Raw genomic sequence first — 15,742 nt, 5'->3', positions numbered from 1 at the left:
AAATCTTATATTCAAATAACAGTATGGTATACTGTATATTCATTTTCATAACAGTTATTTCTCATCGATATTTAAATAGGTACAAAGAAGGAATCAGGTTAGTTGAGACTCTAGCTCAAATGAGTTCAAAAGTGCCAGAGAAGCACAGATGAAAACTGTACTCATGCCACCTACTGGTGAATACTAACACTGCACCACAGATAGTCCTATCAGATATTGTACGTCACTCATTTTCAGTCTTCTCAGACAACTACATTTTTTGTCGGAGGTCAACATGCACACTGCTCTGTTACTTCCATATTCAGACATGTGCGCACACATACACACACATGTATAGCTTGATGCTGCAAAACATTTACTTCATTCAATATGTATTTGCTTACATACCTTGTCTAAAAAGAGGACTTTATCATATACATTTTTCTCAGATTTTAAACTGGTATTTTACATTTTATTATATAAATCTGAGACTAAAATTAATAATTTAATAAAAATGTTATATGATAGAGTGTCACAATAAAAGTTACAAAAAATAAATGGATATAAAATATCTAAATAACCTGTAGGTAATGTGCCTTTCTGTTTGAACCAACTGTCTGCTGTAAATTGTAAATCATGAAGTGCACATGCGCCAACGTGCATGCTGCCCGTTGCTGTTACTCCATTTCTAGTACTTCTATTCCTGTGTGCATCAACGTGATAATGAGCAGCTGTAACGAAAGAGTTTCCCCTCTGGGATCAATAAAGTATTTCTGATTCTGAAATTATTTTCAAACCTCATCCTGAGATTCTGAAACTCTGTACTACATGTAGTCTGTTGATTTAGGCCACACAATTCAAGGGGAGCTTTAAGCAGTTCCACCAAAGAAACAATTCCCCTCTAAAGTTCTGGCTTAATTTCAATAATTGTTTGAGGCCCAAAGAGGTACACTTATCCATTATTTCATAAAAAACAAAGATTATTATTTTTTTCTTTTCTACCTCATTAATCATCTCACAAATTTATCTGGTGACCCTCTGGAGTGGCCAGACCCCTTGATCTGGAACCACTGGACTAAACTACCTAACTGTACATAAAGTAGTTGAAACTAGGTGCTCCTGGACCATCTACAACAGTAAAATGGTGCTACATTGATGTAATATTAACTATCTAATAATGTAATATATGACAAATTATCAGTCACTAGGGGCCAATTACTTTTACTTTTGATACTTTAAGCACATTTTGCTGATGATACTTCTGTACTTTTGAATGCAGGACTTGCAGGATATCCTAATTAGCTTTTTGGGGGCATTTTGTTCAAATCATATTTTAATTATATTTAAATAGTTGTTTGATTTAATGACATATCTGAGCAATGATCAGACATTAGAGAACACCTTACGCCTAAAATTTAAATATAAGTTGACTACATTTCAAACATTGAAGAATTAAAAACATCAAAGTATAATACTAACTGCTTCATACAGCCGTTCATTCATCAATGCTCAGACACTACGTAAGCCTACAATTGCCAGTGCTGCAGCTAGCCAACAATGCGTACTACAGCGGGTTGCCAGATGATCAGGTAAGGTATCCCCCAGATCTTGCGCTTTCACTTTTCATTAAAAGAGCCCAGCTTTTGCAGAAAACATATAAACCTGTCAACTCTGCATAGGTCTTACTGGTAACACTGTGTGGAGTTAAATGACAAAATCTTTTGAGATTTGTCAAAATTGGAAATTAAACATATTGGTGGGAACAATTCAGCAGCGCCTTGACATTGGTAGAGACATGTCCCTACCATCCATACCCAAATCTACACCTATGGACAGAGTGTACCTGTGACACAGAGTTTGAGAGTCGTTTAGGGCTTTCAAAGTTGCAGATTTTCTCCTCACTCATCCTGTCAGTGTCAGCGATAACATAGTGACGAGGTGTGTAGGCTGCAGACAGACACTCCATCAGCCGCAAGATCTCTGCGGTGTGACCACCTGGAAAACACACAAGACATGCTGTCAATTACACATGATAAACACATGAAGTAGAACGTGAACAACAGCTCTGTGAGCTTTCAAGACAATAACAGTAAGAGTAGGCCTTTAGATGGAAGATATTAGCTAGGTTTCCATCAGGGCTGCCAACTTTTCAATTTAGTTTGGAGTGAGATCTGGTATCAGCCTTCTGTGACATTACCCACCGCACGGGTCAGGGTCATCACACCTCATACACCAGGAATTTTGTTTAAAAAGTTCAGCAGCCAAATTCACAATTTTAAAGCATGTATAGATAGAAAGCAAAGTCAGTAATCATGGTCAATGATGAATAAGTATGGTTGATCAGCTTACTTGCCAACCTCCAGACATCACAGCCTAAATCAGGAGATCAAACCTAACCGCGGTATTTGGGGATCTTCCCCCAGAAAATAGCTAATTTCAGAGACTGTTTTCCTGCATTCTAGTGAATTTATGGAGTCATTTTGTTGCCGAAATGTGGAGTCGGTAGGACAGGGGGAAGGGGGCATTAAAAAATGGGACTTAGGAGAACCTGGACGATTGAATATATGAGTGGATATTATTGAATTGTGTTTATTCTACATATATTGTTAATGGATGCTATTGATGAATAGATTTTCAAATTTGTAGTACTCACCTCAAGACCGTAACATTGGTTTGAAAAGTGTGTGTGTGTGGGGGGGGTCCTCTCACGCCAACTCTCACTCATTGACTCTAAGACTCACACAATTGACACTTTACGCTCTCATGCCATTTTCTTGCACAATGAAAAACAAATGTATAACTGACAACGTTGTGGTGCGACTCAACTACACCCAGCTGATGCAACACCAGCGTACGCCGGGATAGTAATCAAGTGCAAACATTTAAAAAAATTAAGCGTCACCAACAACAGTAAGATTGATGAATTGATCTCTATGTGTCATTGATTAATTTATGTCTTTTACCATCTTTAAATATAAAAGTTAAGTATGGATACATGAAGGTAAGAAGGATTATGTTCCTATATAAGCCATTCAAATTAAGACAATTAGATGGTGGCTATACAATATTTTTTTATTTTTAGATTTTTAAAAAGGGAGTAAAAAGGCATGTATTTTGAGTTACAGTGAGAAGATATAATGTACTTCTCATAATAAAGAGTGTTCGATACTGGACTTGAACATAAACAAAAACTAACACATTCATTTACAGTGATGTTGATAAAACTATTGACAGGGTGTAACTTCTAAAAATAGATATATATTTCATAATTTGACACATTTTATATATGTTGTGATTGAAGTTGCAAATGGACCATTATTTGTTGATAGCGCCATACATAATGTGCCGTAGATCTACCAGTCCTACTCTTCAAAGTTTACCTTATGTCCCTGATTGAATACCACAGCACGTGATATTCAGTAGGGTTCTGGGTTAAACATGCAGAGAGAAAGACAGCTTTTTCTGATTTACCGATTTTCATGGCAGAATGATTAAACTAAGCATGATAGCCATCTTAATCATAATGTTTTGCTTTTAAGTAGCTGATGATATGATAAAAGCATATAGAAATGCATAAATGATATTCAAATCCTTTTTTCCGTTATTGTAACCACCCCTTGAATACAAGCTTGTCACGGTTGAAGGAGAATACTGTCTGGAAAAATATTAACCCTGGAAAAGCTCTCGTTTTAAAAAAAACCACCCTCACCTATATTTTTGTACAGTCCTGAACAATACGCGTTGTTTGCGTGGAAGCTAAGGATGTCAGCTAATGGCAGTAGCCAACTTGAAAACGTATTCTGCTTGTTCGCCCTTGTGCGCTAGAATTTGAAATACAACATATGGCTTAACGTTAAGTCATTAGAATATAACTGAGGTACCAGTTAAGCTTTATGACAGCAGCGAAAAGCACACATCAGTAATACCGTGGTAGGCTACATGGATGTAAGTTAATGTCATTAACGTTACCTGATCCTGCAACGACGAGAACAGCGACCGGACCTTTAATTCCAGGTTGATGGGTTGATCCAGTCGTCACAACAATATATAACCGGATAACAAATAACAAACATATAAATAAAACAGCAAACACAGCTCCTTCAAGGAACGCCATTCTTCTTCTTCTTCTTCTTCTTCTTCTTTAACGGCGGTTGGCAACCAGCTTAATGGAGCATTACCATCCATCCATTTTCTACCGCTTGGTCCCCGTTAGGGTCGCGCGGGTGACTGGAGCCTATCCCAGTGACTTTGCCACCTTCTGTTGTTCTGGAGTTCGATCCCAGTGACTTTGGGCCTTAGGCAGGGTACACCCTGGACAGTGGCCAACTCGTGGATCAGTCAGGGCAACTTAGAGTTATCAATTAACCTACACATGCATGTCTTTGGACGGTGGGAGACCATTAGACTCCACCCAGAGAGATTGTGTGATGTTGGTCTACAATTTCCCATGGATTTAGGGGAGGGAAAGAAACAACAAAACAAAAGAAGAGAAAAAAAATAAAAAATAAATAAAAAAAACCCCTACCTTTAGATCCTATAATACAGCCCAGTACCCCTTAAAAAACCCAACAATTCTCTCACCTGAGCTCTATCATTCATACTTAATATTGTTTTCAAAGTGAGTTTCTGCACCCCTAGTTCCTTTAGTCTATTATTCATTGTCCCTCTCTCCCTCTGATATTTCCTACAATGTAGAATTACATGTTCCACCGATTCCTCTTCCTGACACTCCTCACACATACCCGTCTGATGTCTCCCCACCATTTTTAATGTTTTATTTAGAGCACAGTGTCCCAGCCTCAGTCTCGTTAGTACCGTTTCCTCTTTTCTGTTTCCCCCTCCTACCTTATTTACTTTAATACTCTTTTGGATATGGTATAAATGTCTCCCTTTCCCCTCACTATCCCACATTTCTTGCCATTTCTGGTTAATTTTTTCCCAGATTATACATTTTACTTCCGCTTTACTGATTCTTATTTGCATTTCTACATTTTCCTTCTTTAATGCCTTCTTTGCAACCTTGTCCACTTTTTCATTCCCCTTCACTCCTATATGCGCTGGAACCCATAAAAATGTAACTAGTCCTCCCTGGTGTGTTATTCTTGTAACTGAGTGGAGAATTTCATAAAGTATATCCTGTCTACTTGACTGGAACGATACTAGACTAACTAGAGCTGAAGCTGAGTCTGTACATATTATGATTCTGTCAATTTTCGCTTCTTCCACCCAACGTAATGCGACTAAAATTGCAACCATCTCCACTGTACAAACTGCTAAATTATTAGATGTTCTTCTATTGATTTCTATTCCTCTTGCTGGAACCACCACTCCCATTCTTGTTACCCCTGTTTCAGGGTTCTTAGTGCCATCTGTATATATTTGAGTATAGTTTTTATATAATTTAGTCATATAATCATTAAACACCCCAACCAAATACGCACTTTTTTCTTTCCTTTTAATCTCTAATAGATACCAATCCACCCCCAGACATCTCATCTTCCATGGGGCTATGACTGGATGAACTATTGAAGAGCTGATTTTCATATCAGATGCCCCAAGCTCTTTTGCTGTTTTATTTCCTATATGACCAAAGTTGTCCTTTTTACTTCTCTCTTTCCTCCAGCATTCCTTCAGAGCTTCTTTTGTGGGGTGAGAGTCATTATGCCCCTGCAAGTTAACCCAGTAATTTGCTATTATATGCCATCTCCTTAGTTCCAGAGGCATCTCTCCTACCTCTACCTGGATAGCTGAGACAGGCGATGTCTTAAATGCTCCACTACACACTCTCAACGCTTGAGCCTGAATCCCATCCAATTGTTTTAAATGGGATCTAGCTGCTGATGTATACACTACACTGCCATAGTCCACCGTAGATCTTATCAGGGACACATAAACTCTTTTCAATGCTTGGCAACTTGCCCCCCATTCTCTACCAGTCAAGCATCTCATAACATTTATTACTTTTTTCCACTACTCTTCTAATATGATCTGCCCATGTTAAACGGGAATCAAAAAGCACCCCCAGGAATTTGAATGTTCCTGCTCTCTCTATTTCTTTCCCATACATTCTTATTTTCAATCTTTCATCTATTCTCTTATTAGTAAAGAAAACACTTTTGGTTTTTTCCACTGAGAATCTACATCCCCATTCTTTCCCCCACTCCACCACTTTATCTACAGCTCCTTGCACTTTCCCAACTGCATAATCCATATTTTTCCCCCTCTTCCACAGAGCCCCATCATCTGCAAAAAGAGACCTACCTACATCAGCTGGAATCTTTAAAAAGATATCATTAATCATTATTATGAATAGTAGTGGGCTCACTACACTACCTTGAGGTGTACCATTTTCTACCGTATACTGACTTGACAGTTCTGATCCTATTCTTATTGGATATTCCTTTCACACAAAAAATCTTTTACCCAATTGAAAACTCTCCCTCCAATCCCCAACTTGTGTAACTTAATCAGAACTCCCTCCTTCCACATCATATCGTAAGCTTTTTCTATATCCAAAAACACTGCAATTACTGCCTCTTTATTTTCCTGGGCTCTCCTTATTTCACCTTCTAGTCTAACAACTGCATCCATGGTACTCCTACCTTTCCTAAACCCACTCTGATAATTTGCTATCTTTTCCTTTTTCTCAAGCTCATATGATAACCTTTCTGTTATCATTCTTTCCATTAGCACACATTAGAGGTTAATGCTATTGGTCTATAGCTGATGGGTTTTGATGGATCCTTGCCAGGTTTCCTTATCGGAATTACAACTGCTTCTTTCCATGTTTTTGGCAATCTTCCCTCTTCCCAGACTCTATTATACAGGTGCAACAATTTCAGAAGCGCACTTTCTCCTAAATTTTTTTCAAGGAACGCCATGACGGCTGCGGCAGCTCTTTAGGACCAAATCAGATGCGACGCTTTCACCGGCTGTGCGTTCCAATACCCATACTACCATACTATTTAGTATGCCAGAAAAAGATTAGAATATCAAATGCAGTATGCAAAAAATACCAGGATTTCCTACTTTTTTGTAGGTGTTAAAGCCCCGAAGGTGCTGAAACCCTTTTATGTTTGTGCCTTTTTATTATTGTTATTATTATTATACTTTGCTGTCTGCCTCTTGGTCAAATTTCCATGAGCTGGAATGAACTAGATACAAGAAACTTGGCCCAATAACTGGAAATGATGTGCATGTGCTTCCACAGAAACATGAGCCCAATCGGCACATGGTGGCGCTGTAATTAAGTCCCAAAAATGCAATTTTGAACAGGCCACGCCCCACGCCCCTCACACCGTAAATCCGAATTACTTGAAATTTCTCTCACAAGTACAGCTCACAAAAAAGCCTGTTGGACCACTAAAGTTCGCCTAACTAGATTTTCCGCCATTTTGAATTTTTTCATCCCCCTTTTTTTTGACATCCCCCTCCTAAACCATAGGTCCGATTGCTACCAAATGTTCGGTGGATCATCATTGTAAGAAGCTTATCAACATTTGTATAAAATTTGTTAATATCTTATTATAGTTTTCAAGATACTGACCAATAAACTTCAAAATTGGCGTGGCTCAGCACATAAGTAGACCAATGTCAACAACCATTGGGCCAATCATCACAAAATTTACAGGATATGACACAGAAGTACAAACAACACACCAGAAATTGTGCCATTTTCTGTCACATGTTTTGTATTGACTGGTGTGTATCATCTAAGTTTAGTAAAGAAGAAAAATAACTTTTTAATTTATTTCTAAAACAACTTAATGAGGGCTTCTGATTTTACCATTTACATAAATGGATGTGATATTTACCCATAATTATGATGTTGACCATATCTGATATTTCTTTAGAGAGGTTATCTTTGTAAATTAGAATTTGGTGTATGTCAAATGATGTGATGTTCTCCATTTCAATACCTAGCCAATTTATTCAGTTTTTCCAAAATTGTGCTGTGAATGAACATAAATAGAAGAGATATTATATAGTTTCAGGTTCTACAAGACAGAAACAACAGGGGTCAGTCTCATTTCCTTAACATTTCTGCTGCTGGATAATATTTATTCGAATTTTAAATTGTAGTTCTTTGGCCTTTGGGGAGATTGGCCATTTTAAATATTTTGAATACTTATTCGTGATATTTAAATTATTGTCATTTATTCTAATGTTTGTGTCTCTTGTATAATCATGAAAAAAATACATTTGACTGCTTTCCCTATGTATTTGTTGTTACACTTCAGTGATTGGCATTTGGCCAATTTGTAAATCTGGCAGGATTATCTGTACATTTGAGTAGGAGAGCATGGTTTGTATTAAGTGTAACAGGGAAGTGGTATTCCATTTGAAATTTTTTAAACTCCCTGTAGGAATATTGCAAATCAATTTTTTCCTTAAAGGTGTTAAATTGTAGAAAGAAACCATGATCATCCAACAGGTCTGTAACAAATATTTTCTTGTCATAACAATTTTGATTGAATAAGGTTTTCCTATCAACTGTAATTGTTTTGTTGGTCCACAAGGTGGAGCCATGTGGCATAACTGTATGTATAAATATCATCTTCCAATAATATAGTATCTGTAAAATTTTGATAACCTCAAAGGCAATTTTGTAGTTTCATAATCACATTTAAACAATAAATCCAACCCTCCAATTTTCTTAAATATATTTCTGAGGACATGAAACCATAGTGACTGAGTCTGTGTCATAAAGGCTTTTATCCAATTTATTTTGAACCCTCCTACCATTGATTCAAAGTCCAGTGTTTTTAGACTTCCCTTATTATATTCTTTGACTAGTTGTGATTTCTTGATATAATGTGTTTTATTCCTCCATATAAAATTGTATATTACCAAGTTGGCCTTTTTGATGCTGTTGTTGTAATGTTAATGTATGTTTAAAGCTTTTCCAATTATTGATTTGTCTTTTAAGAAAAAAACTCATCCACGAATTAACTTGTGCAAAATTCATAGTTAAAAAAAAAGTCATCTAGATTGCCTAGACCATATTTAAGACGATTTGCATATACAAGGGATAATAGTTTGTAATCATCACAAAGAAGAGCTATTGGCCTCCAGTTATCATTAAATCCTTATTAGGTTTAGGTAATAGGGTAACCGTGTTTTCATTGTGGGGATAAGCCCTGATTTTCTATACACTCCGTGAAAGCTTTATGTAGCAGATCTTTAATGTCATTCCAATAGCGTAAACCATCAAATCCTGGGGATTTTCCATTTTTCATCTGTTTCAATGCAATTCCAATTTCTGATTAAAATCCTCTTTTAATATATTCTTATACTCCTCCTTATTTTGTGTTTTTATGTTGTCTTTGACTCTTTCGAAAAGGAAGTCACATTCTGCTCTTTGGAAATTTGAAAGGGTGGGTGGAGGGGGTCCTGAGGTGGGATTCAAGGCCAAGCAGAAGATCTCAGGTGGACAGCCTCGGAGCTGGACAGGTGCGGAGCTGGGAACCCTAGGCGGACGGCCCGAGGGCTGGACGGGTGCGGGGCTGGGAACCTCAGGCGGACGGCCCAGGGGCTGGACAGGTGCGGAGCTGGGAACCTCAGGGGCTGGATGGAAGAGCAGAGCAAGTCAGGGGGGCCCAGGAGGCAGGGCTGAAGGCCTGAGTAGGTCCGAGTGATGACCAGACGTATGGAGCAACTCATGACGTCCGCAACAAAGGCGAAACCCCTCCAGAAACCGGACTAAAGACCGGCGACGAAGACAGAAACCATCTGGAAGTCTGGCGGAATGCTGGCGGCGCAGCCCAAAGGTCACTGGAGGCCGGGCGGAATGCCGGCGGCGCAGGCCGAACCCTTCGAGAGGCCGGTGGCAAAGGACGAAGGCTGGCTGCGTGGCTGGAGAACACGATCGGGGTCTGGTGGCAGGGCCGCCGGACAGGAGGCCGGCGGCAGAGAGACTGGGAGAGGAGCCGGCGGAACCAGTGATGCCAGGGAACCAGGAGGCTGCCGCTCAGGTGGATCCAAAGATTTCTGCTGTGATTCAGCAGCGGCAGGAGTGTGTTGCGGCCTAACCGGAGCAGGAGTGGGATGCAGCACAGGGAGTTCAGGGGGCTGTTGCAGCCCAACAGGGAGTTCAGGGGCTGTTGTGGCTCAACAGGGAGTTCAGGGGGCTGTTGTGGCCCAAAAGGGAGTTCAGACCGCCGCAGCGCAGGAACTCATGTCGGCCAGGCTGCCAACTGGGAACCAGACAGGACTGCTGATGGCTCTGGGATGCTGGGGGATTTCCCAGAAGGTGCCAAGACAGGAATGGACTGAGGTGCAAGCTGGTTAGCAGGCTGAGACGCTGACTGGAGGCTAGCACGCAGGAGGTAGGCATGCAAAGATATCTGCTGGGAACTAGCAGGCCGGGATGCAGGCTGATGACTGGCAGGCTGGTTGCTAGCATGTGGGTTGCTAGCTAGCCGGGAATCAGGCTGGTTGCTTGCAGGCTGGGAATCAGGCTGGTTGCTAGCAGGACGGGAATCTAGATAGGGCTGCCAACTTTGCTTCAGATTGGAGATCACCGTTAGGTTCTCTGCCATAACCGGAAGGTTTGAAAGCCTGGGTCTTGACAAAATTGTTCTCTCCATTATGGAGTATACAAAAAGTCTGCGCCTAATGTCCATGGAGTTTTTTTACATACATACATATGTATATATATATATATATATATATATATACATATATATATATATATTGTAAAATAAAACCTTGTCAGGGTTCCCACGCATCCTGGAAAACCTGGAATACAGTTGATCAATTTTCCAGTCATGGAAAACACATGGAAAATGAGGGAAAAGTAAAATGTCCTGGAAAATCTTGCATTGTCCTGAAAAATTATTTCAACATTTTCCTTTAGCTGAGAATGAACTACTAGGCTATCTATCAGAACGCCCCAAAATGGATGAAATTGCCTTTTGAAAGGGCTAAGTTGTGTTGTTCAGGATCATATTAATGTTTAAATGGTAGTTTTGAATAGGCTGCTCTCGGTTATTCAATTCAATTCAATTCAATTCCTATAGAGCAGGTCTAGACCATACTCTTTATAATATTAATTAAAGAGACCCAACAAATCCCACCATGAGCAAGCATTTGGCGACAACAAATTTGGCAAGGAAAAACTTCCTTTAAGAGGGCAGAAACCTTGGACAGAACCAGACTCAATGGTGAGCGGCCATCTGCCACTGCCATGTTAGGTTTTGAGAGAGAGAGAGAGAGAGAGAGAGAGGAGGGGTTTGGGGGAGGGGAGGGGACGGGGCGCAGGGAGGTTATGTTGTGGAAACCTGTGAACACACCCCTAAGTCATGTCACATGGTAGCACATGCAGGATGACATTACAAATTAAATGGCAAAACATTACATTATTCTTTAAATGTAAATATTAGTCATTGCTGGCTGGTAATGGGGGTAGTTTTTATTAGGTTTATAGATAAACGTTGCTATCTTCCCAACTTGTTTTAAATGGTTGAATAATGTTAAATTGATTAGCATGTTTGGTTCAGTTGTTAAAGTTGACGTGCTTGCTAGCTTTGTTTTGCCTGCAAAGGTTTAAGGTTTGTGATTCAACTCTGGCTAGGAGGAATGGTTTCAAATGTGTGCTGGGCATTGTTGAGAGAGTTGGACAATAATGAATGGGAAGCCGGTGTCAAAACAACGAATTGGAGCCCAACTGTATGTCAGTCAAACACCGGCTAAATACTGGCTAACGATACTTTTTGTCTTGGTACAGCTGTACCATTCCTAGTGTCTCTGTCTGTTTGTCAACTGTTGGTTCCCCTCCTGTGTTTGGCTGCATGTGTTTATGTGTATATGTGTGTGTGCTGCGGGGTGTGGCCTCCGGTGAACTTCCATTCAGAGACTGACACACCTGCTACTCATCTGCTGCTTACATGCTCTCCATCCACCAATCAGCACCTGGCAGTATAACTACCCGGCTCTTCTCACCAGTCTTCACCAGATTGTCCGTTTACCCAAGTGGTATTATGCCTCAAAGAGTGATATGCAACACTTTCTGTCACTTTTTAATCAACGGGTGATGGATGGTGACCTTTGATTAAACATGAATTAAACCCCGCCCCCTTGACACTCCCTCCCACCAGAAGTGGGTGGCGCTATGCGCGGACCAATGAGCAATTAGCAGGAGCCAATGGGAGTGAAGCAGGCGTGGTGAGCAGGAGCCAATGGGAGCGAAGTAGGCGTGGGAATGAAAATAAACCTGTAAATTAAATAATATGATTAAATAATTCAATCATTTAAGTGAAATCAATAGTATATATATATATATATATAAAAAGTATAAAAAAATATTTACAAACTTACCATCTGTAAAATCTAATATTTCAGGAGAAAAAGACCTTTTACGTGCTTTTCTGTTGTCTGTCTGGTGCAGTGTGAGGTGTGAATGAATTGGAAGAATGTGGGAGGGTAGGCTGAGCTTGCGTGAAACAATGGGACATCATTGGTTCACGCATCAAACATCAAACATCAAACAAGATGAATCAGTTGAAGATGATCAGCCAGACGCCTGTGATGAGTTATCAAAACGCAATACCAGAGGGCACACCCAAGAAACAGGTGTTGTATTTGAGTCGGATCCAGACGCCTCCCCCCAACGCGCTTCAGAGGGAATGGGTTTTAGAAGATGGAGGTGTGTGGGGATATGCATTCAACTATGAAGTCAACGTGCTTTGTTTTTACCGTCTGGAGAAAGGAGAAACGTTTGGCCCCCTCACTCCAAAAGCAACGCTCACATCAATGGACTGGTCTGTGCTGAGTCTTCTGGTTTCAAACAACCTCAGAGGAACCCTCAGAGCAAATGAAGGAAAGGAACCTGCGACAAAAGACAAACAAACACAAACGCTTTTGTGGGTTAAACAGGAACTTCCACCCATGCTTGCCCCGAAAAAAATTGTAACCTGCAGCATTTGGGAGATGAAAAGCTTGAGTTCCGGCAGATGGTTCTACTGTTTGAGCTGTCAGGTGGTCGAAGGAGTTGAACACTTGGACAAATTTGTCTTGGAATATTTCATTATCGAATGCGGAGTGTCCCAGACGTCATTACGGCTGCCCATCAAGGTGTGGATGAAAATTCTGGTTGAAAAAGCAGAAAAACTGAAGGATCTCTTCCTAAGGAGTCAGACATCGAGAGACATTCTGATGATCAAAAAGACTGTTTACAGAAGACACCACCCCCAACTCCTCCTCCTCCTCTGACTCTGCCCTGTAATTCATTCCGCTTAAACTACCCCAGAAACTCCAGACTCTCTCTCTCTCACACACACACACACACACACACACACACACACATCTTCCCATCTACCTATCCACGGAGCCAGACCCAGGGAAACCGTCCTGCTCTGTGATGGTGTTCACGCTGATGGCCCGTCTCCTCTCCCTGCCACCAGTCTACACACTAAGGTTACCATTACCTTTCCGGTTCCTACGAAGACAGCACGGAGGACTCCACTCCGAAGATCTTACCCCTTTCCCTTCCACCTTGTGCTTGTCAATAAAGAGTTTATTCACTATCGCTCGGGTGTTCTGCATTGTGGGTTCTATCATTAGATCGTACTACACGACACATACAGACTACACTTAGAGGGAGGAGTTGAAGAGTTTGATGGCCACAGGCAGGAATGACTTCCTGTGGCGCTCTGTGGTGCTTTTGGGGGGATGAGTCTTCCGCTGAAGGTACTCCTTTGTTTGACCAGCACGTCATGGAGTGGGTGGGAGACACTGTCCAAGATGGCATGTAGTTTGGCCAGCATCCTCCTCTCTGACACCACCACCAGAGAGTCCAGCTACACCCCCACAATGTCACTGGCCTTACGGATTAGTTTGTTGAGTCTGTTAGCATCCGCTACCCTCAACCTGCTGCCCAAGCATGCAACAGCATACAGGATAGCACTGGCCACTACCGACTCATAAAACATCTTCAGCATTGTCCGGCAGATGTTGAAGCACCTCAGCCTCCTCAGAAAATAAAGGCTGCTCTGGCCCTTCCTGTAAAGAGCTTGAATGTTCTTAGCCCAGTCCAGTTTATTGTCCATGTGTACTCCCAGGTATTTGTAGTCCTCAACAATGTCCACACTGACCCCCTGGATGGAAACCGGGGACACTGGTGCCTTGGCCCTTCGTAGATCCACAACCAGCTCCTTAGACTTTGTCGCATTGAGTTGCAGATGGTTCTGCTCACACCATGAGACAAAGTTACCCACCACAGCCCTGTACTCAGACTCATCACCACCGCTATACATCCCACCACAGCAGAGTCATCAGAAAACTTCTGAAGGTGGCAGGACTCTGTGTGGCAGCTGAAGTCCGTGGTGTAGATGGTGAAGAGGAAGGGAGAGAGAACAGTTCCCTGAGAGGCCCCAGTGTTGCTGATCACGCTGTCCGACACACAGTGCTGTAGGCACACATGCTGTGGTCTGCCAGTCAGGTAGTCCACAATCCAGGACACGAGGGGGGCATCCACCTGCATCGCTGCCAGCTTCTCACCCAGCAGGGCTGGCCGGATGGTGTTGAAAGCACTGGAAAAGTCAAAAAAGATGATCCTCACCGTGCTTGCCGGCTTGTCCAGGTGGGTGTGGATGCAGTTCAGCAGGAAGATGATGGCGTCCTCAACTCCCAGCCGAGGCTGGTAGGCGAACTGAAGGGGGTCCAGGAGGGGTCTGACCATGGGCCACAGCTGTTCCAGCACTAGTCTCTCCAGTGTCTTCATTATGTGGGAGGTCAGTGCCACCAGTCTGTAGTCCTTGGAGCCACTGGGACGCGGCGTCTTCAGCACAGGAACGAGGCAAGATTCCTCCACAGAACAGGAACCCTTTGAAGACTCAGGCTCAGGTTGAAGACATCTTGAAGGACTCCACATAGCTAGGGGACACAGGCTTTTAGCACCCCGGGGCTAACTCCATCGGGGCCTGCAGCCTTGTTTGAGTGGAGTTTCATCAGCTGTCCTCTCACCTGGTCAGTAGTCAGGCACACAGCAGAGGTTACAGGCGGGGGAGGGGGTGAGTCATTAGTGTGAAGAGGGCCGTTAGCCTGATGGGGAGGGGGGAGCAGAGTACTCAGAGGAGCTTGAGAGCCAACAGCAGCTGGGTTAGATGGAGGATGAGCAGGAGCCGGTGTGTCGAATCTGTTAAAGAACAGATTAAGTTCGTTGGCCCTGTCCAAGCTGCCTTCAACTCCTCTGCTGCCGGTCGGTGTGAAGCCAGTGATGCTCTTCATACTGCTCCAGACCTCTCTCAAGTTGTTCTGCTGGAGTTTCCGCTCCAGCTTCCTCCTGTACTTCTCCTTGGCCTCCCTGCTACTGTGCTTGATAGTAACGTGACCAGGGTTACACCATCACACCTGCCGCCTTTCCGCTTACCGCTCACGGTGTGATGCTTGTCAGCCCGAACAGTCTGAAAGCCGACGATGGAAACATTATGATCCGGGATATCCTGATGTAGCCATGTCTCTGAGAAGCACATCAAACTACCCTCACGGAACTCTGTCTGACTCCGGGCTAATGGCATTAGCTTGTCCATTTTATTCGCCAGCAATCTCATGTTGCCCATGACGAGAGAAGGCAGACACGGCTTAAATTACTTGTTCTTAAGTCTCTTTTGTCTGCACCCTTCTCTCTTCCCTCACCGCTTCATTCCACCTCTGCATCCTCGGTGTGTCCTCCTCCAGATCTCAGTGGGGACATCGGTTGTCCTGGGTACCATGCCGCTCGGCTTCAGTGCGATCAGCTGTTCCCTGGTGTAAACAATGCGGC

General features: G+C 42.3%; 1 protein-coding gene across 3 annotated transcripts in view; it reads right to left on the bottom strand.

The window, feature by feature from the left end:
• Window positions 1–4,131, bottom strand: part of alg14 (ALG14 UDP-N-acetylglucosaminyltransferase subunit) — a 30,783-nt gene extending 26,652 nt beyond the window's left edge. For 2 of the 3 annotated variants that reach the window (XM_044176485.1, XM_044176486.1), the window contains exons 1-2: window positions 3,949–4,131; window positions 1,823–1,974 (exon numbers count right to left, since the gene is read on the bottom strand). In XM_044176485.1, coding sequence (XP_044032420.1) covers window positions 1,823–1,974; window positions 3,949–4,093 — 297 coding nt within the window. In that variant the 5' untranslated portion in view covers window positions 4,094–4,131. The remainder of the gene's footprint in view (window positions 1–1,822; window positions 1,975–3,948) is intronic. The other variant, XM_044176484.1, reaches the window with a different exon arrangement.
• Window positions 4,132–15,742: the final 11,611 nt, after the last annotated feature.

The sequence above is a fragment of the Siniperca chuatsi genome, linkage group LG19, assembly GCF_020085105.1.
Source record: "Siniperca chuatsi isolate FFG_IHB_CAS linkage group LG19, ASM2008510v1, whole genome shotgun sequence".
NCBI classification, from domain to species: domain Eukaryota; kingdom Metazoa; phylum Chordata; class Actinopteri; order Centrarchiformes; family Sinipercidae; genus Siniperca; species Siniperca chuatsi.
Note: the sequence above shows the minus strand (reverse complement) of the source record. Positions and strands in the feature narration are given on the sequence as shown.